A 20,757-nucleotide genomic window follows, 5' to 3' on the forward strand; every position below is an offset into this window, starting at 1 on the left:
TCAGCCGAGATCAACCTATTACCCAATATACCAAGTCATACCTCCTAGTGCAGATAAAGCTTTCTAAGAACTAAACCCTATCAACTCCGTCTTGTCTGGGTTAAGCTTCAAACGATTCAATTTTAACCAATTGTTCACATCAATAATACACCTAATTAAACCACAAGAGATAGCTTGAGCATCATTTATCGGGCCTGCAGAATAGATTTGAACATTAGTTGATCACGGATACGTTAGACAATGGTTTGTTTGCCAACGTTTTTCGCGCCACGCCCCACAAACCTCGGGGTAATGTTTTACATATTATTACATACAGTTTTTCCAAACTATTTCTACTGCCCCCCTCGAAAATGAACCTGCTTCAAGGTGGATCTCATATTGGGAAACATTGCGTTTAAACGGAATTTTGTTAGATTAGCGGTATTTCGGGATACAGGTCAAAATCTGACAGTCGTATTTTTATTTACATACACATACACGCCAACAAATAAGCCCAAATTTATTGTTGTTACTATTAAACAATGGACATTAACAAGAAAAAAATGCAAAACATTTAATGAATTACAAGAATCTTATAATAAATAAAGGTTTTAAAACCAAACAATTAGTTACAAGAAACAATGCCAAGTTAGCTTCGAGGCAAGTTGCACATTTCACATGATTGATTGATCTGTGGGTTAAGGTAGGTGCAGTGAGCGCAACTCCAGGCTGATTCGGCAGATCCTGAGGCTGAAGACGCAGATGGAAATTCCAATGGACTGTTACTTGGCGGATTGGCTGCTAAAATTACATATAATATTCAATGACCAGCCAATCGAATAACACTAATGACTTCGGTTTCAAATAAAAAATTGTAATAAAATAAGAATAGTATCTAGACAACTGACATTGTGCTTCCATAATATGTTGTACAGTTGCCCATGCTTCAGACTTGATCCAATTTTGTAAGAGTTGATCATCGTTAGTCTTCAAGGCTTGCAACAAATCTGACATTGAGTCCTAATTTTTTAAAATTTATTTTTAAATATTTGAAATTTCAATAGAATTATCTCGCGATGCAACAAACGAATACAATATAAACAATAATAATACTGAAACAAATACTAGAATAAAACATTATGGAGTTTGTTCTCATTTATTTAGCATGTAAAATCATTGATGAAACAAAAAATGTTTGCAAGTACTTTAAGAGGCAGAACATCACAGGTCGCCATGTAGATGAGTAAATGGAAATCTTTGAATGCATTCATGTAGTTGGAAATTGGAAATTGTTGCATATACTGATGGAACGCTTCAAAGGTCTTAAAAATTAAATGCTCTTCATTAAACAAACTCATTATGTTCATTAACTTTATAGATAGTACTATTATTATAAGCACACTTTTTAAAAAGAAACCTGGTTTTGAGAGTGTGGCCTGTTTTCAATAGGAAATGAATTGAGACCATTACACGCGTAAAAGGAGAAGGCCTGCAAACATTTTCAACTTCTATCACAAACATTTTCTTAAACAATTAAAACGCTTGAACTAGAAAAAGGTGAAAAAGACGATAAGTTGCAAAACCAATCAACAAATAAAAAAAATCTTATTAATCTCATTTTTTTGCTAAGAGCAGACGCAATATTAATTAAAAGTTTAGCTCATTTGAAGATAGAAAGAAAGGATATAAGATGTTCATCAAGTAAGGCCTTTAGATGAAAAACATATACCTAAAAAAAAATAAAGATGGACAAAAAATATTTCACGTAACTTGCAAATTTATATTATCGGAATTGAGAAGTATTAATTAATTAACAAAAATTCGTTATCTATAAAGTTAATGAACATTATTTAGAAAAAGTTTAATCATAATCAGATGACAATCTAAACAAAATGTAAATATGAGAAAAGAGACCTAGAGAGGATAAAGGAAAACAAAATAATAATAAAAAATAGTGCTGTGATCTAATAATCCATTTAAGATTTAAGTGAAACAATGTGAAAGTTTATTTTTTTTCTATAAAGAGAAACTCGGATAAGTACATCTGCCAACTTATGCAGTTTCAATGTCATGAAAACTACATCTGCAGTCGGGAGTTCAAGGGCGGAGGAAATCGAGCTACACAATAATGAATGATTTGAAACAAAAGAGAAGATTACTGAAATAACAGTGAAGGAGAGGCATTTATGTAAATATTGAAGTAAAAATGGCTTTTTAATATCAGAAGCTTTAAAAAATCAAAACTGGCAAGATGCATGCAATCATATTTTGAGAAATGAAAACCATAGTTTTACGCGAAATGATTGCAATTGTAGATCCAATAAGCTGGGAAAAAAGTTAATCAACTTGCACTTGATTGAACAAAGTGCAATAAAAACCAAACTGAAATATACGGAAGAACTGGTTTGAGTGGCATTAGACGATAAATTTAGTGAATAGTGCTTCATTTGCACAAATAAGGAAAGAAAAAAAGTTGTAAGCGTTAAATATTATCAGATCTGGGGAAAAGTCGATGACATGTTTTGATGGAGAAATTGATGATAAAATGAGGAGATTTTGTAACGCGAGATTTGGACCGATCTATTTCAATTTTCTCTGTTTCTCATTTAAAATTTAACTACATATTATACAAAATTACATTTGAAAGTTATAATTTACGGATTCAAAAAAAAGTACAATGGTGGAATCAATTTTTTCAAAAAGCTTGTTAAAAATTGGCAGTAACAAACTTGTTCTTTTGGAAAGGCTACAGCAATGTCTAGCAAGAGGTATTCAACAGGAAGTGGTCTTGCTAACCTGGTCACCTCATTACCATACTTGTCTGTTTCCTGGTTGTACATACAATTCAAAAAACTTTTTTTTTAAATTTATCAATTATTCATGCCTAAAATATCGGCAATGTGAGAAAAAATTAGAAATGCGTCAAACTTTGTAGAAGACATCGGGAACATATTGTTCATTCGTTGATTCTTTTATGTAGCCCAGTTCAGGGGCGTCGAGTGTGGGAACAAGACAGTCATCTTTGACTAGAGCCATGCACTGATCTGATACTTGATAGCCGTCAAAATGGATCTGATTTGTTGAATCACCTGCATCAATTTATCAACACCCGTATGGTCAATTGACGAAAAATTAAGATACAAGTCATTGTTTATTGTTAAAAAGTTAATGCAATCCAGTTTTAATTTATATGAAATTCAAAGGCAACTTATGTTAATTGCTGCAGTGTTAGCTATATTAAATTACAACCAACCGGCAACAACTACGGTGACGAATTTGGAGCCAAAGTATCCATCTGACGCAAGCCTGCAGGGGTTGAGGTAGCTGTTCTGATAATCTGCTGCCATTATGCACTCCTCTGCACTCAAAAAATGACTGTCCTGAATATCAATCAACAGTTTACACGTACGTGTAAATCATGCAAAATAATAATAATTACTCGCATAATTTAAACGTTTAGACGAACTCACCATATTACCACGCCTACCCGTTAAAGGCCACAGTTTTAATTCTTAATGATTTTTGACACAGTGGGTAACTGATTGCCCGGATTTGAATAACCCTTACTATTTTATTATTATTTCCTTTTATTCATCAGATAGTCTTCGGTCAGAGGGCGATAATATCAGCTTAATAAATCTTGAAAGAAATTTTGTAAAAGTTTATTTTCGTATTGTGGAATTGTATTTTTCAGTGAAATTGTTCCAAAAACGGTTATGTGTTTTGTTTTATTTTACATTAATATTTAACTAAGAATTCAATCTAGAAGCTTTAAGAGGGTAGTTCTGCAATGAGTTAGTTCAACCGTTGTAGGATACACGCCAGTCACTATCGCTGAGTGTTAATTATTTTTGTGTCTGATTGTCGTTGCACTGGAGATATATATTATAATTATATATAAGGCATAATGTCTTCAGTTGTGAAAGATAAATGTAGTAAATGTGGTAGGGAGTGTAGCACAAATAATCCACAGTGTAGTTTGTGCAGAACAATTTTTCATTATAAATGTGCTGGGGTGACTGAAAAATTACATAAAATAGTTATTGAAATAGTTAATTACACATGGAATTGTAATGCATGTTTAAGCCAGTGGGAAAATATAAGAAGTTTAAAAGCCCCCAATGAGAGACAGACAATAATGGAAGATAAGATGGAATCACTGCAAGAAAGTCATATGAAGATATTGGAGTCTTTCAAAACAATAGAAACAAATACAGAAGATTTATCTGGAGGTTTCAAGAAAGTAGAAAAATCAGTTACTGAATCAGTTGTGAGTATAAAAAATGATGTGAAGAGTAAGTAACTGGGCAAAAGTTGTAAGCGAAGAGTTAACAAAAAAAGTTGAAGGCGTAAATAAAGAAGTACGTGCAGTTTGTCAAACTTTATCAAAAACTAATAATAGTATTATTATAAGTAGGTATTATGCAGAGGATAAGAGCAAACAACATAATAATTTTGGGTTTAAGTGAAAATTCAGAAGTTGTGACGAATTTTTTTATCTATAAAGATAAAAAAAGAACAAGTGAAATTTGTTCAGTTTTGTCAAATAACCAGGTTTCAGACACTGATGCAACTAAATTTTTTAGATTAAAAAGTAAAGATAACGCCCCAAGGCCATTGCTGGTTAAATTTGATAGTAAAATGAAAAAAAAACCTTATTATGGAAAATTTGTACAAAATAAAAAGTTAAGATGAAGATTTGAAGAAGATAGGTATATCACATGATCTAAATGAGGAACAAAGAGAGGAGAGAAAAAAGTTGGTTAATGAAGCAATTGAAAAACAGAAATTAGATAAGGGGGAATTTATATACAGAGTAAAGAGAATGCCAAGAAGCATGAGAGTGGTGAAAATAAAGAAAATCCAGTCATCGTAAGTGAAGTGGATTTGAACGTAATGTACTCGAATGTGGATTGCATTAGTGTTATGTGCAGGACACATCGCTAACTATTGTTCTATTGTTTATGAGCGATAATTGATTGTTAACGTGACCCTAATTGTGAACATGCTTTATTGTATTCGTTCAATTCGTTGATTATAGAACTTGTCACTCGTTATATTTATTTAACCGTAATAAAATAGTATACGTGCATTACACATATTGTTGTCTAATTATAATTTCAACTCTTCAACCACGAAACACGACAGTGGCGCAATCGACAGGATCCCTGATTTACGGTGGATACAAATTCAAGAATGGCGGAAATGAAGATGATGAAGATGTTTACTGAAATGATTAGAAGCAACAGTTAAAAATGGCGAAGATATTGCAATCTTTTCAAGCCACGCCAGTACCGAAATTCGAATCATTCCAGCCCGAAAAGGAGTTGTTCAAAGACTACATCAAAAGGTTTGAAACTTTCTTGCTGGCCCAATTCAGTCTTGAAGCAAAAGGCAGCTCAGATATTTCTTACAAATCAGAGTTCGGATATATATAAAACCCTGAAGATGGTTTCAAAACAAATGTCTCCCCCTTGTGATGTAAACTTATTGGATTTCAAGGAGATGGTCGAATATATGAATTCAGCTTTCAACCCTACAACTTTTCTGATTAGGGAACGCTACAAATTCTGGACAAACTGCACAAGAAAACCGGGTGAATCAGTTCAAGAATTAGCAAACCAAATTCGACAGTCTGCAGCTACATGTGATTTTCTTTATATTGAAAACCCATTAGATGAGGCATTGAGGACAAATTTCATTTGCAACATTCAAAATGAAGCAACTTTTGAAAGCTCTTTTCAGGATTCCAGAAGCTCAGCTTTCTTTTTCCAAAGCTATCGAGATTGAGGATAAAATTGAAAGTGCAGCAATAGTAGCTTAAGATACGGTCTATGGGGGTACGTCTCACAGTGATCCGGTTCTGATGGTATATTCCAGAGGTAACACGGGGGTTTATGCAAAAGGGATGAAAGTAGGAATTTTGGAAAGTTCCATCCAAATTCCAATTCGTCATGCCACAGATGTGGAAAACATGGCCATTGGGCCTCAGATTGTTCCTCCAAAGAGATGAAATGCTCACACTGCAATAAAATCGGTCACGTAAAACAAGTGTGTTTCGCTGCCAAATTCAAAAGAAACGTCTTAACCATAAAAAATATTAAAGAGGATGATCAACTGCGGCAAGAGCTACATTTTAAAAACTTCAATAAAACTTTTGAAGTGGACAGTGGTGCCAGAGAAAATTTTTGCGATGTCAGCGTCTGGGAAGATTTAGGTTCCCCTCCTTTGGTTCCGGTGAGTTCTCAGTATCGTTCAGCAACCGACAATAATATCCCAGTCAGAGATGCTTGCTCAGTAGTTGCCACGATTTCAAATAGTTTAGACCGAAAACCTATTAAAATTAACGTAACAGACATTCCGGGTTTAAATTTAATCGGTCGAAGATCAATTAAAGATTTCGATATAGATATCAACAAGATGTTGAGAGACCAGATAAATACAATTTCATGCACAAACTTTTCAAAGTTGACAAACGATTGTGAAACGCTATGTCTGGAATTCAAAGAGATTTTTGATCCTAGTCTCGGTTTTCTAAAGAATGTTGAATTGGACATCAAATTCCGAGAAAATACAACACCAGTTTTCAGAAAACCTTTTGCAATACAAGACAAAGTAGATGAAGCTCTGGATGGGGTGAGACGAGGAATTTGGAGCCCCATTGATTTCAATGACTGGGGAACTCCTGTAGTCCCAATAATCAAAAAAGGCACAAACTCCAAAACCAATCTACGAATATGCGGTGACTGCTCAGTGACAGTTAATCCTCAACTCGAGTTTCACAGATACCCAATGCCTTTGCCTGAGGACCTCATGAGAAAATTATCCGGGAGTTTGTATTACGCCAAAATCGATCTGGCCGATGTAAACAATCAGATCCAACTTTCAAAAGAGAGCCAAAAACGCCTTGCTTTAAGCACACATCGAAGTGTGTTTCTTCAAAAACGTTTACCTTTCGGTATACTATCGGCTCCAGCATATTTCCAGGAAACCATGGATGGACTCACTAATGATCTTCTAAATGAGGTGGTTTACTTGGATGACATTTTGATTGGTGAAAAATCAGCAGATGAACACATCCAAAGTTTGAGAAAACTATTTCAGCGTCTCCAAGAAAAGGATTTTAAATGCAATCGCCATAAATGTTCATTTGCCAGACAATCTGTTGAGTACTTGGGTCATACCATTTCTCATAGAGGGATAGGCCCAGGTAAAAAAAATTGATGCCGTAGTTTCAATGCCCCGACCAGAAAATGTTTCAACATTAAAATCATTTCTTGGATCGGTTCAATTTTAAAAAAAGTTCCTTCCAGGTTTGTCTAGCGTTGCGGAACCATTATATCGTCTGACAAGAAAGAATGAATTGTGGAAATGGACATCGGATCGAGAAAATTCATTTCAAGGTCTAAAGAGGATGATACTTTCAAGTGTGATGATATCGCTATTCGACAAATCATAACTAGTGGGAATAGCATGTGATGCTTCAGAAGTGGGTATTGGTGCCGTTCTATTCCATTGATTCCCAGATGGATCAGAACGTCCTGTTTTCAATGTTTCAAAGACACTTTCAAGTGCTCAGAAAAATTACAGCAAGATTCATAAGGAAGCACTTGCAATTATTTTTGTCTTACAAAAATTCCATTCATACCTGCTTGGAAGAAAGTTCACAATTGTGACGGATCACAGACCACTTCTGGCTTTATTCGACCCGACAAAAGCTACTCCTAAACTGGCATTAAACCGACTGACAAGATGGGTCTAATTTTACAACAATACGACTACACGATTAAACACAGGAAGACTTCAGAACACGGAAATGTAGATGTGTTGAGTCGCTTACCATCGGGTGAAGATCCAAAATTTGATGCTGCAGAGGAGCAACTAGATTTTTCAAAGGTGTGTACAATTAGCTCAGTCAGCCAGAAAATGTTGCATTTAGATCCAAAGTTGTTTGAGAATGAATCGCAAAAGGATCCGGGTATTTTTTCTGTCGGTAAATTCCTTCAAAAGGGCTGGCCAAGAGAAATTTCAAGCAAGGAAATTTTACATTTTATAAAATTAAAAAATTCTTTAAGTCGGGCAGGAGGCTGTTTACTGATGGGAAACAGAGTGGTAATCTCAGAATTTTTCAAAAAAAGCCCTCGAACTTTTACATCTGGGAAACTTGGCATGCAACGAATGAAGCAACTGGCACGATCAGCGATTTATTGGCCAAACATGGACAGAGACATCGAAAGATTGTGCAGAGAATGTTCATCATGTCAAGAACATCAGAACAATACTCCTAAATCGCCCAACGAGCCTTGGCCTGTTCCGGATAGACCTTGGGGTAGATTACACATTGACCATACCATAAACTTTATGGGAACAAATTGGCTCGTGATCGTGGATGCTTTTTATAAATACCCTAGCATCCATCCAACAAAAAAAATTACGACATCGTCAACTATTGACTTGCTAGAACAGGAGTTTACACATTTTGGATACCCGCTTGCAATGGTAACTGATAATGCTACAACTTTCACTTTTGAGGAATTTCAACTCTATTTGAAAGAGAGGGAGATTCAGCACCTTACAGGTGCCCCATACCACCCGGTGACTAATGGTCAGGCAGAAAGGTTCGTTTAAACTTTCAAAAGGTCTATGGCAAAACCAATATTGCCGACCGAAGCTGCCTTATGAGAGTTCCTCATGCAATACAGAAAAACTCCTTTGTCAACCGGTCCTTCGCCAAGTCAATTACTGTATGGCAGGCAAATACGAACTAAAATTGATATTCTCCAACCAATTTCAAAAGGGAAAGAGAGGGAAGAGAACTACAATAAGGAGAAAGGTTCGATAGGTCAACCGTGTTATGTCAAGTACTACGGCCCAAGAAGCCAAGCCAGATGGGTTCCTGCAATAGTTTTTCAAAAATTAGGTCGAAGACACTTATTGGTAAAATCGATCCCACATGGTCTTCTATGGAAACGACACGTAGAGCAAATCCGTCCTAAATACGGTGCCAACCAAGATGGCGACCCAGGAGAAATCACTTGGACCCAGTCACAATTTGACTCAGGGCATTCAATCGTCAAACCTACCACGCCTGAAAGTAGTCAAGTGCTTTTCGACCCGATATCTCTGCCTAGAAGATCGGAACGTATACACCATAAGTTTGTCCAGTGGCACGCATCATCACTAAATAGCTCTATTGATAAATTATCCTCGCTTAACAACTAAATACATGATGAAGCCAGGATGATACAGTTTGGAGTTGGTCTCCGAATGGTTAGGAGCGGTTCCGAGCACCGCCTGCGGTACCAGAATAGATGATGCTAGCAAGGTGGTGCAAAGGTGGAAACGCTAGATTACAACAGAATGTCGTGCAGGTTGGAATCGGGAACCTTAGGCCCAAAAACGTTTCTTAGTGTGAGGTATAACTTTTCCCGAAAGATGAAGAAGACTGAAACCACTGCGAAAAAAGCGTCAGACCAAAAATCAAAATAATATTCACACCAATATGTATCGAAACATTTGGTCCAACTGATGGGCAAACACAAATTTATCAATGAACTAATAGCAAAAGTTAAAGATGCCTCCGGAATACCGGAGAACAAATGTTATACAAATCTCAATACTAGTAATGCAATTCTATGCATATTGACGTTTCTGTGCAAGAACCCTGGACATAAATAAACACTGAAACCTGAAATTGATTTTAGCTCCCTCATAACTTCAATCAACAAAGAAGAATGTATTCATGCATACATACATTATTTTTAGGTTTGGTCTCGTACAGGTCACTGATACCCCTCGTTTTCTTTGCATTGTACATATATATTAGCTGGTTTAATTAAGTAATAACTATCATTTTGATTAAAAATATGAAGCTAGAATATAAAGAAAGTTGGAATTCATGAATCGGTAATTTTATCATAATTAAACAAACCAATGGGAGTAATGATGATTAAATAAGCAACTAAGCAGTTTAACGTTGTTTTTATCAAAGCTATAGTTTTCTGCTTTCAAGTATTATTGCCTCTATTTTGACAAAATCTTCAGTTATATTTGTTTTTTAAGACAACATGTCAAGGTTATCTAAAAGAATTGTTGATAAAATTTCAAACATTTGTAAATAGAACTTAAAAGATAAAAATACACGACGTTCAGCATCCTAAATATTTGAAATCATAAATAGATTTTGCCGTTTTTAAAAATCAATTGCATACTTTTTATAGTTGTTTTTATAGTTCTTGACTGTGATACATTTCATTTCTTTCTACAGCTTTTATTCTGTATTTACAATTTTACTTTTTCGTTTTTTAAATTTTATAAATTTTAGTTAGCTGTTTTTTAAATTTTTCAATTTGAATGGTTGCTTCTCACAAGTTTTTTACTTTTGGCCTCCACGACATTTCATTTCGTACATTTTATAATTGTTTTTTATAGTCTGACTGTGATAAGACTTAATTTATTTTTACTGCTTATGTTCTGCGTTTATATTTTTTACAATATTCAATTCATTAAAAACTGATTTAGATAACTGTTCCTAAATACTAAATGGTAGCTTCTAACAAGTTTTTACTTTTTGGCTTCCATGTTACTTCATTTCATTTTATTGTTTTAAATAAATTTGATTTGATTGATTGACAAAAAATGGCATATGTGCATGCAGTCCTTGGATAATTTGCTGTTATACAATCACAATTATAACAAACAATTCTGAAAACGAAACTAAAAATTATAGATGAGGTTAATCTAAAAAAAAATAACCAACCACATGTCCACGCAGGTGTTTGACAGAACCAGTTGAAATATCAAGAGGCACGAGGTCAGTAAATATCCAGCCCACTTTTCTCAGTCCAAGTTTCATAGCAATTTCCTCCACAATGTTGTTATTCATATCTTCTAGCAATTCCACGCTCGTTTTCGTCCCAATCTTTTATAAATGTGTAAATGAATAACATTGCTGGTTTATTTAATTTTGACAAGCAAGAAACCAGCAATTCATCGATATTTAGAGAAAAACAAAAGTTCGAACAAGTAAATTATGAAATGATTACATATTTGTTGATTTTAGATATAAATATACAGCAAATAAATGTAGAGTTTTTGTTAATGGTCATGATTTTTATGAAAACAGTGTATGAAAATGAAATTCGTTATGTATGAATGTCTGCAGTACACCAAATATTGTCACGTAGAATTTTAAATTAAAAATTATTAATTACGTGATTTAAGTATAGAACGTAGTCAGTGGCTCTGAAAGTGATTAATATATTTGCTCAGCAATTCTGCACGCAAAATAGAAACCATCTATTTCATGTAACGTTCCTCAAAAAAATTTGACACAAAATTGGGCACAAAGATTTTGTTTGCTTATTAGACGTTGATTGACATCTTGATTACAACAATTTTTACCATAATCTGGAGATCTGACAAAAACGTTGGGTGGTTATTAGGACATTATGCCCGTAAAGCAAGAATGAAAATTTAGGATTCGTTAACAGAATGTTTCTAAGAAGACGAGATCAATGCTACTATAAGGCATTTCAAAAAAAATCATACAATCCTCAATGATAATCAAACCTAGAAAGTTTAACAATATGTTAATAAATTTGCGTTTTTGTACAAGATATTTCAAAAGTACCATTTAAAAGTACCAGTTGGACAGCAGTTATTCAGAAATTAATGAATTCATGTTCAATATTTTAAACAAACTGTTGTTACATGGAGTAGTGATGTAAAAATGATTCTTAACAAAGCTCAAAAAATCAATTAGAAAAACGAAATATTTCTATGTTAACCTTCATAATTCTTCGATATTAGATTCTTATTTTGAGGTATAAAACCGTTTTTAATCAATAACCATCAGATAGAACAATGATTTAATAGTAAAATAGTTCATAATGGCGGGATATAAAAAATGGACCATAAATGAACCTCTCTAAATTGTTAGAGACTTGTTAGCAAGTTGTTGAATCGTTAGGCTGATCATTTTTTGGCATTCAGTGCGAAATTTCAGAAATATTAGAAAGAAATTGTTCAAATTCAAAAATAAAGAAAATTTTAGGAAAATCATTTCAATATCCATCCAAAAGGCAAGATTAAAAGCACCTATCACATCAGCAATACGTTGATTCACACTTTGTTACATTAGCGGCTCGGTAAAACCTTTTCACATGGGAAAATCTTGCTCACTGTTATTTTTGAACCAACGAAGACATATGACAGAATTAATGTTTGCAGGTAAAACGTTCTTTACGCAAAACAACTGTAATGTTGTCTGTTTCTGTTGCACTAAGTGTATCAATGTCTTTAATGATAGTATATATAAAAATATATATATGTATATAATATACATACATATTCAGAATGGCCCCTCTATGGTACTTAGACTTGGAACGCTCAATGTTAGATCACTGACTGGCCGCAGAATGGAAATCGCAGAAATGCTCGAGCGTAGAAGGATTGACATCTGCTGCCTTCAGGAGGCCCGATGAAAATCGAATGATGTCTGTCATATCAATTCAGACAAAGAAAAATATAAACTATTCTGGAATGGTCAAAAGACGGCCAAAAATGGTGTTGAAATTTTTGTCAAAGAACAGCTAGCCCAAGAAGTACCAAATATTAAAAGGATTAACTCACGTCTCATGTAGATCAAGCTTCGCCTAGAAAAGCAAACAATGGCTATTTCTTCTGGATACGCACCACAGACAGGCGAATCAGAAGAGATGAAAAATGACTTCTAGATTGCGTTCGCTGATCACACATTTTTGTAGACCTTGAAAAAGCATTTGATCGAGTTCCCCGTGAAGCAATCAGGTGGAGTCTACGTCGACAACTCATTCCAGAATATCTTGTTCGACTTGTGATGGAAATGTATACGAATACTAAGACTCTCATCAGCACAACGGTTGGAAACACAGATGCATTTGACATCGGCGTTGGAATTAACCAAGGCTCCATTCTCAGTCCACTGTTGTTTATAACTGTGATGGAAGAAATCACAAGACCGATACGCACTGGTGACATTTGGAATCTAGTATATGCTGATGATATCGTTTTAATAGCCACATCAGAACAGAATGCAGCACAGATGTTTGAAGATTGTAACACCAGACTCGCCGATCATAGATTCAAAGACAACATCAGCAAAACCAAAGCAATGAACCAATCCACAGCATCTGGACGATGGCCCTGTTCAGTTTTTAAAGCTGGTGTAGGTAAAAATTCAATCAAGTGTCAGCAGTGTAACCAGTGGTGTCACAAACGTTGTTCAAAAATAATTGGTACTTTATCTAAAGTGTCCAATTTTGTTTGTCCTGCTTGCATCAATCCACAATAAATTCAAAATAGCAATGTTTTTGAAGCCAATAAGGTAGAGAAAGTCACATCGTTTCAATATCTAGGGGATGTTCTGGATTGTACTGGAACAGCTGAAGCTGCCGTTCAAGCACGCACACGTGCAGCCTGGAATAAATGGCATCTCCTTGCCTCTATATTGATGCGGCGTGACATCCCACTACCACTACGATCAAGACTTTATAAATCTGTGATACGTCCGGTGTTGTTATATGGTGCAGAAACATGGCCAATGACAAACAAACTGGAACAACACCTTTAACGAACCGATATGAAAATGCTCCGATGGATGCAACGAATTAGTCTGAAGGACCACATCAAATCTACCGAAATCCTGCGTCGTGCTGGTTTAGATGATATGAAGGACGAATGCCGGCAACACGGTCTGCGGTGGTTTGCTCATGTCAAACGAAGTGGAAACTGTGCCATAACTTCTCTTGCAGATGTTGAAGTACCTGGCTCACGTTCCAAAGGCCGTCCAAATAAGTACTGGTCGCAAACAATCGAGCAAGACGTGAAAGCTCTAAATTTAAATGAAATGGATACAACTGATCATCTAATTTGGCGCAAAAAATTGATGGCAAAGAAAACAACGTCCTACCTCGGGGAACTGGGTCTCTGGACGCTAAACGATGATAGATTGATTGATAATATACATACATAATGTAACATTTAATTAATTAACAGTTTAATTGAAAACAGTAAGTAAAGATTTTAAAACACTTGGCGCTTGTTAGAGTGACATAGTAAGAAAACACAATAAAAGATAAACGATACCTGTGGAGGTTCATAGATGGCGGAAACAACAGCTTTTATACCTAGGGGCATTGCTTTATGATGTTCATACTTCCCATACAAATGTCCAATCCTCTGCTTTCCAGACTCACGCCAGAAATCCAAAAACTTATCCACAATTTTAGGATTTTCAAACTGAATGAAATCTACATGTCTGTATTTCTGGAATTCAATATAACAAAATTTAGACAAAAATTCTTTTGTATAGCATTTTGATTAGGCTTTGAAATTTGCGTGGAGCAGGTTTGATCTGAAATTTTGTAAAGAAGAAAGAGCGGTAGCATCAATATAAAAAAATCACTTTACGGGGCAACTAATAAATTAATAATTTCCCGAGTGATGTAAAAAAATGTACACAATCAACGTTATGTAATGCTACCTGTCTTTGAAGAGTGACTGCATTAGGCTGACATTTTGTACAGATTCCTCCAGGCCATGGCAGATGCTCTTTACATCCGGGTTTTATCTTACAACTGGCATTTTCCAACATAGCGAATTTACCTCTAAATATGTTTTATATTTTGTACTTGTAATTTGTCATCGTAATCTACAAATAGTTGTTTGATAAAGTTCTAGATAAAATAAATTAAATAAGATTACTATGTAACCAGTCAAATAAATATTATTGAACATGTGTTTATGAAAAATTTTCATACATTCAATATTTATACTTTTAACATCTGAGAAAATAAAATAACAATTGAAATTATTAAAAAAAAGCAAAATAAAAACAAATTTATAGACTTAAAAAAAATTAAAAGTATAAAAAAATATAAACTACTCAAAAAAATTTCAAATAATTAATCTAAATATTACAAAATAATTATTAACTAACTTGTCTACTCCGCCAACAAGCTTCCTCAGATAGGAATGAAAAGACAAAAACTTGATAGGAGGAACCAAGGTTTGAAGGTACTCTTCATCATAGGGCTATGGTGATTTTTTGTTGTGCCATCATTATTATTATTCAACACATAATAATCTCAAAATAATCAAAACGTCTCAAATAAAAAATGTTGATTTCTATTATTTTACATAGCAGCTTTCTACTTTCTGTTAAAACAAGTCTTATAGCTTTCTCACGTCATTTATTATTGACGCACATCATAAAGTGCACTAAATTAATAAAAAGTAATAAATTATTATTATAACAGCCTCCATTAAGAAAAAATATGATTAATTTTGTAAACTCTCAAGTACCTCACCTTTACATATTTTCATTTGAAGGGTAACTACTCTTTAAACAGACAATTTTCTTAGAATCATCATTTCCCATATACTAAGTACAATTCTCTAAGTTTGTACACATAAGCATTCATTTTTGTCAATTAGTTCTGACTTATCCTCTAAATTAATAAGTTGTATTGCCTTATATGATCTACTTTTATTTTCGTTATTCAGATCTGACAAACCGAAGCTTTTACTTTATCTCCCATCAAGTTCTTACATTTTTTTCAAATATCAAGTTCCTTACAGTTGTGTGATGTATGTGATGTGTTACTGGAACTTAGCTTAATGATAATAATGCAAATTTGATTGATTTACCTGGTTTTGAGTTTGTTTATAAAAATATGCTTGGCACTGCAGTTGCAGTGGCTAGGTTCGAATGCCAAGAGATCCACACCCCTAATGTGATATTACACGCGTATATACATGCTGAAAAGAATTCCAAATATAAGCAATAAAAAATCAAATGAGCAGATAAGTATGAAACACGTGACACATCCTGATGGCCTTAAGCATTTAACACCTTTTCACATTTTTGAGTTAATTCTCTTGTTTCGTTGATAACAAGCTTGTTCCTTTCATTTCAAAAACAACAGGTAAATTATTTTTTCACAGAATATTTAGTTAGTTCGTAAAACAAATATTTTCTATACTTGCTTATTTATATTACTATTACTTTTTCAATTTTATTTCCAGTAATAAATCCCAATGCCAATATTTGTTAATTCAACATTGTTTCGTACTTAACAAGAAAATGACAAACTTACCTCTAGGGGTACACAATGTAAACATTTGCCTTGAGCTCCATGTCGACAGCTAAAAAATTGAATTTGGTTTTAGTTCTAATATCTGGTAAACTAACATTTTAAATATACATGGTGGTGAGATGGTGTAATGGTTAATGCACCTAATCATTCGATGTAGCGAGTGGGTTGGAATTGGAATGTAAAGAGGTACTTGTTATTTGTATTGAATTCCTAATTAATTTCATTTTAATTCTATTGCTCACGTAAATTACCTAAAGGAAGAACAAATAAAATCAACCAATAACAGTTATAAAATTCACCAACAAGAATTTGATATAATGTAGCAAAAACAAATTACAATGCAAGACTTACAGCTGCTCATTTTTTTGTCTATAGATCTTTCCATCCAGTTTCCACAACATCTGATCAATTTCATCTTCAATTACCAAGCCATTTATTTGCGAATTATTTGTTCCATTGCTTTGTTTATCATTATCAGGCAAAATTTCCAAGTACAGCATATCACCATGTCTTGAAATAAAACACATTTTTTACAATCATTAATTTTTGAACAAATAATAGTTTGTTCAAAATGAAAAAATAAAATATTAACAAAATTTATAAACTATCTTTACGCTGAAATAAAAACAGCCCGAAAACTTTTTATAAGAAGACATACTTGATGTTAAATGCACTAATTGAATTTTTATTCTTAGAACCAAAAACTTGATTTGTCTTTTTACGATCTAGCCACAAATTCCATTTAGTTCCATACAAATTGAATTCTGCATCAATCTAGAATAACATGGTTTTTAGTGATTAGGTCGCTTGAGCACCAATTAAAAAAATGAAAAATATTTAAATAACCTGCTGGAATAAACTTTGTAAAGACAAATTGGGGCTGGCATTAACTCTCTTGGTGCCATGATTAGGTGATTGTATACGTAACAACTAACAAAGAAAAAGAAGTTCATAGATGAATCTATTTATTTCAAAAATAAAAAGCAACATAAAAATTTTACAACAAATACTCTTTAAACACAATGTGTTCAATTGGTATACGTTTGAAAAATGGAAAAAAAACAGTTTAAATCAACTTTATGCTTTTAGCAATTAATTGGCATAAACGAAACACAAAAACTATTACATTAAGAAAATGACATTACCATCAGAATATCCCTCCTTCACTGTCACAAATCAGTTACAAATTTTAGACAATACATTCATGTACACACTCAACATGGCACCTCATATGAACCACATCAAAGACAAACGTTTTGCGCACTCACATGGTCTCAAAGACACCAAATTATACAGCATCGCATAAACACTCATCATCTCATACATCTAATAGGCAGCTCCATCCTGGTCCGGCTCCTCTACATAACAACTTCAACAACTACAACTTATCTTCACTCTTCAAAAAATTAATTCGCTTTAACAGCATATCTTCATCATATCCTACCATCACTTAATATTCAGGACATTCAATTCAAGATTTTTCAAAAATTTAGAAACTAATACTAATCGTGTCATCCACCAATCAAAACTACTACACACAACCTCCATCAATGTAAACATGATTAACAAATCACCACTCTATCAACTTATCAAGATAAGACTTTCATCCCAAGACTTAATAATAAAATATTTAAATTTACTTCCCATGGTGGGAGATTACGCAAAATATTGACTATGTTTACTTCAATAAGCTTCACAATAAATTACTTATTTACAGAGCAACTAGTCTGAAAACAATTTCAGGCTTCATAGTCAGTTTGAAATCAGATAAAAATGACTGTGATAAACATGTTAATATCCAACAACAGCTGATTGAAATTAGTTAAAAACTGAATATAGTAGTACCAAATGTACAGAAACAACAATCTCCTCAGTCAACTATTTCTTACAAGTATTCCTGCCATTCAGGTTCAGATATCACCTACCCAGCAACAAAGTCCAGCTATTACTCAGCAATCAGACGGTTTTACAGCGTATTTGAGAAGCATAATCCTCCTAGAAGCATAAAAAGTACTAATGATTCAAGTGTTTGACCAAAATCTGCTGGCTTAATTGCAAAAAAAAATATTCTGTCAGTAACCTAAACGATTCTGTGGCAAGTGATAACTAGGTTGAATAATTAAGATCTTATAAACTCAGTGTCCTAAGCTGTTTCAAGGCTAAATCTCGTTTGGGAAAGACTTTAGAGTCTGTGTTGATATCAGCAATAGCGACAAATTTACATATCCAAATCTTTGCCCATAAAACATAAGAAAATGGATATTTAAATCCAAGAATTCTACAAATATTGAAGCAGATAATCATGAAAAATTGAAGCAAAATAATGTTGGCTTCGGTGCAAATCATGCATATCTCAATATCTGTCAAAGATGTAAATATTCATTTTTTGACCAATTCATGCATTTATATCAATTTTGATGATGCTTTTAATTATATTATTGATTTATTTTTTTTTCTAACACCAAAATTGTCATAGCCTAATAAATAAAATGTCATAACGAGGAGCCTTTATAATCACTAGTTGTAATTATTGTTTTTCTATTAGATGTGTTACAGAAATTAAAATTAATGATTATAATGCATGCAAATTTTTTACTTTTTTTACTTGCATTTGTTACTAAATCTCCATCTGTTTTGCTCTGTTTCAAAATATTACCCTGTTTTGAAAATTTTAAATATAAACAACATCCATTTATACTTTGTCTCAACGTCCTACCTCGGGAAACCGGGTCTCTGGATGCAAAACGAAGATTGATTGATTGAATTTTCATGTTTAAATACCTACATGAATTAATTCCGCTTTCTTATGAAGATTTTTTTACTCTAATAAATACTATTCACAGTAAGCCTCTAAGACACAATCCTACTTTTTATTCAAATCCAGTCCGAATAAAATTAATAAATAAAAGTTTGAAACTAACAGGACCGAAGGTCTGGGACACGGCGATTCCACATGAGATTAAAGCTCACAGTCACTTGCATTTGTTTAAATCTAAAATTAAACGCTAATTGATTAAAAAAAAACTACTGCTTTCTTGAATTAGGAAGTTTTGTTATTATCGATTATATAAAATTATGTTGTTTTTGGGCTGTGACTTGAGCTAGATTTTTAAAAGTTTTTTTGACGTCTTTAAGACTCAAACAATTTGAATCTTTATATCAGGCAGAGTTGTGAAAAATAACATGAACATTTTTTATAAAATTTTGATTTTTCATTCAACATTCAATGAGGAGATGTTGATAAACGTATGGAGGTAGAACTGAGAGGAAACTGTAGAGTTAAAAATTAGAGCAATCATAGCGTTGCTAATTGTGGGCAATACTAGGCCAGAATCTTTCTATTGGCTTGAGCTTTACAGACGATAACAAAACTTTAGCAACATTGAAAATTAAATTTAATTAACATATTTTTGACAAAAAACAATCCTAAACCATTTCTGCAGCTCGGGATAGCCAAATAGCAACACTATAAATAAACCAAAATTTATTATTATAAAAAATATGCACTCCAATTTTCAAACATGGTTATATTTTTATCTTGTGTAACGTATAATGTAATATTGCTTACAATTTTCTTTTTAATAATGAAATGGGCGACAATGATATATTTCAAATCACATCTATATTAACAAACCCACAATTACAACCAACACTATTCAATCGAACATAATATATTATACATTTCACCATTACCACCACCACAACAATAATAATCATATACTCATATAAAGGTTTATCATGTAAATACTTTAATTTTATTAAAGTCAAATAAATTCATATAAAATCAAAAACGTTTTACCGTTATTAATTTATTTATTTTACTTACATAAATGGGGATAAAAAAACGAAAGCCTACTACTCTAAACTAAACTGAACCTAAAAGTAAAAAAATACATAGCAATAATATAATATAATCATAATGATTAAATTAAAATAAAATATAAAAAAGGAAGGGGAGAAACGTAGACTAATTTTACCATTTTAATTAACTCTATCAAAGTAAAAAATTCATCTGAAAAAATAATAAATGCATCTACGATCTCTACATCTATTTCTACTCTACCTAAAACATTAGTTAGCTACCTAAAGTTTAGTGACTAAACTAAAACAACGCAGATCGATTCACCATTCATTCTCTGCGAAAAAATTCAACGTTGATCAAAACAAAATTAATACTAACAAACTGAGAAGACATTACTGTTGACTGATTCAACGTAATTAATAAATCTGTCCGCGAGACTCCAAAATCTAATTACCAGTGAAAAACAGCAAGCGAACACCATTCAATTTACGATTTGTAAAATGAACAACGAGTGAAGTCAGTCTGAGTTTTTGATATAGATATTGAGCTATAGTCATTTAATAACATATAGGAAAGGAGCATATACAGTCAGACCTCCATACAACACACTTGATTGGTCCATAAATACCTTAAATATAACACTCGTTATAAAGAATTTGTTCGGAAAATAAATGCTAAATTGCTTGTAAGGTGTTAATATGCTATTAATTTATGAAAAACAATTTGAAAAACTTGAAAATGATTTACGATTAACCGTTAGAAAAAACGAAAAGCTAAATTGGAAGTTAACTAACGCCGAACATGCTGTGATATATATATATATATATATATATATAT

The 20,757-nt window shown here is 33.1% G+C and overlaps 1 protein-coding gene across 1 annotated transcript; it reads right to left on the reverse strand.

The window, feature by feature from the left end:
- Positions 1–446: 446 nt before the first annotated feature.
- Positions 447–20,398, reverse strand: HELRODRAFT_185061 (hypothetical protein). The gene is made up of 17 exons (XM_009024946.1): positions 20,299–20,398; positions 16,965–17,048; positions 16,777–16,892; positions 16,470–16,628; positions 16,126–16,167; positions 15,469–15,475; positions 14,960–15,054; positions 14,504–14,627; positions 14,107–14,286; positions 10,739–10,900; positions 3,237–3,359; positions 2,908–3,072; positions 2,709–2,807; positions 1,397–1,468; positions 1,185–1,301; positions 888–999; positions 447–780 (listed from the first exon to the last, which is right to left on the reverse strand). Exons 1-17 carry the CDS (start codon positions 20,311–20,313, stop codon positions 629–631), a joined length of 1,824 nt encoding a protein of 607 aa, XP_009023194.1. The 5' UTR covers positions 20,314–20,398; the 3' UTR covers positions 447–628.
- Positions 20,399–20,757: the final 359 nt, after the last annotated feature.

Source organism: Helobdella robusta (genome assembly GCF_000326865.2).
Source record: "Helobdella robusta unplaced genomic scaffold HELROscaffold_4, whole genome shotgun sequence".
Taxonomy (NCBI): Eukaryota; Metazoa; Annelida; class Clitellata; order Rhynchobdellida; family Glossiphoniidae; genus Helobdella; species Helobdella robusta.

Bases quoted from the DNA above. Each gene is read 5' to 3' on its own strand.
- HELRODRAFT_185061 (XM_009024946.1), bottom strand. The intron at 16,168-16,469 runs GTAAGTCTTGCA...TCAATTTTTTAG, and splicing joins AGACAAAAAAATGAGCAGCT to CTGTCGACATGGAGCTCAAG. The intron at 1,302-1,396 runs GTTTCTTTTTAA...TTAATTTTTAAG, and splicing joins GGCCACACTCTCAAAACCAG to ACCTTTGAAGCGTTCCATCA.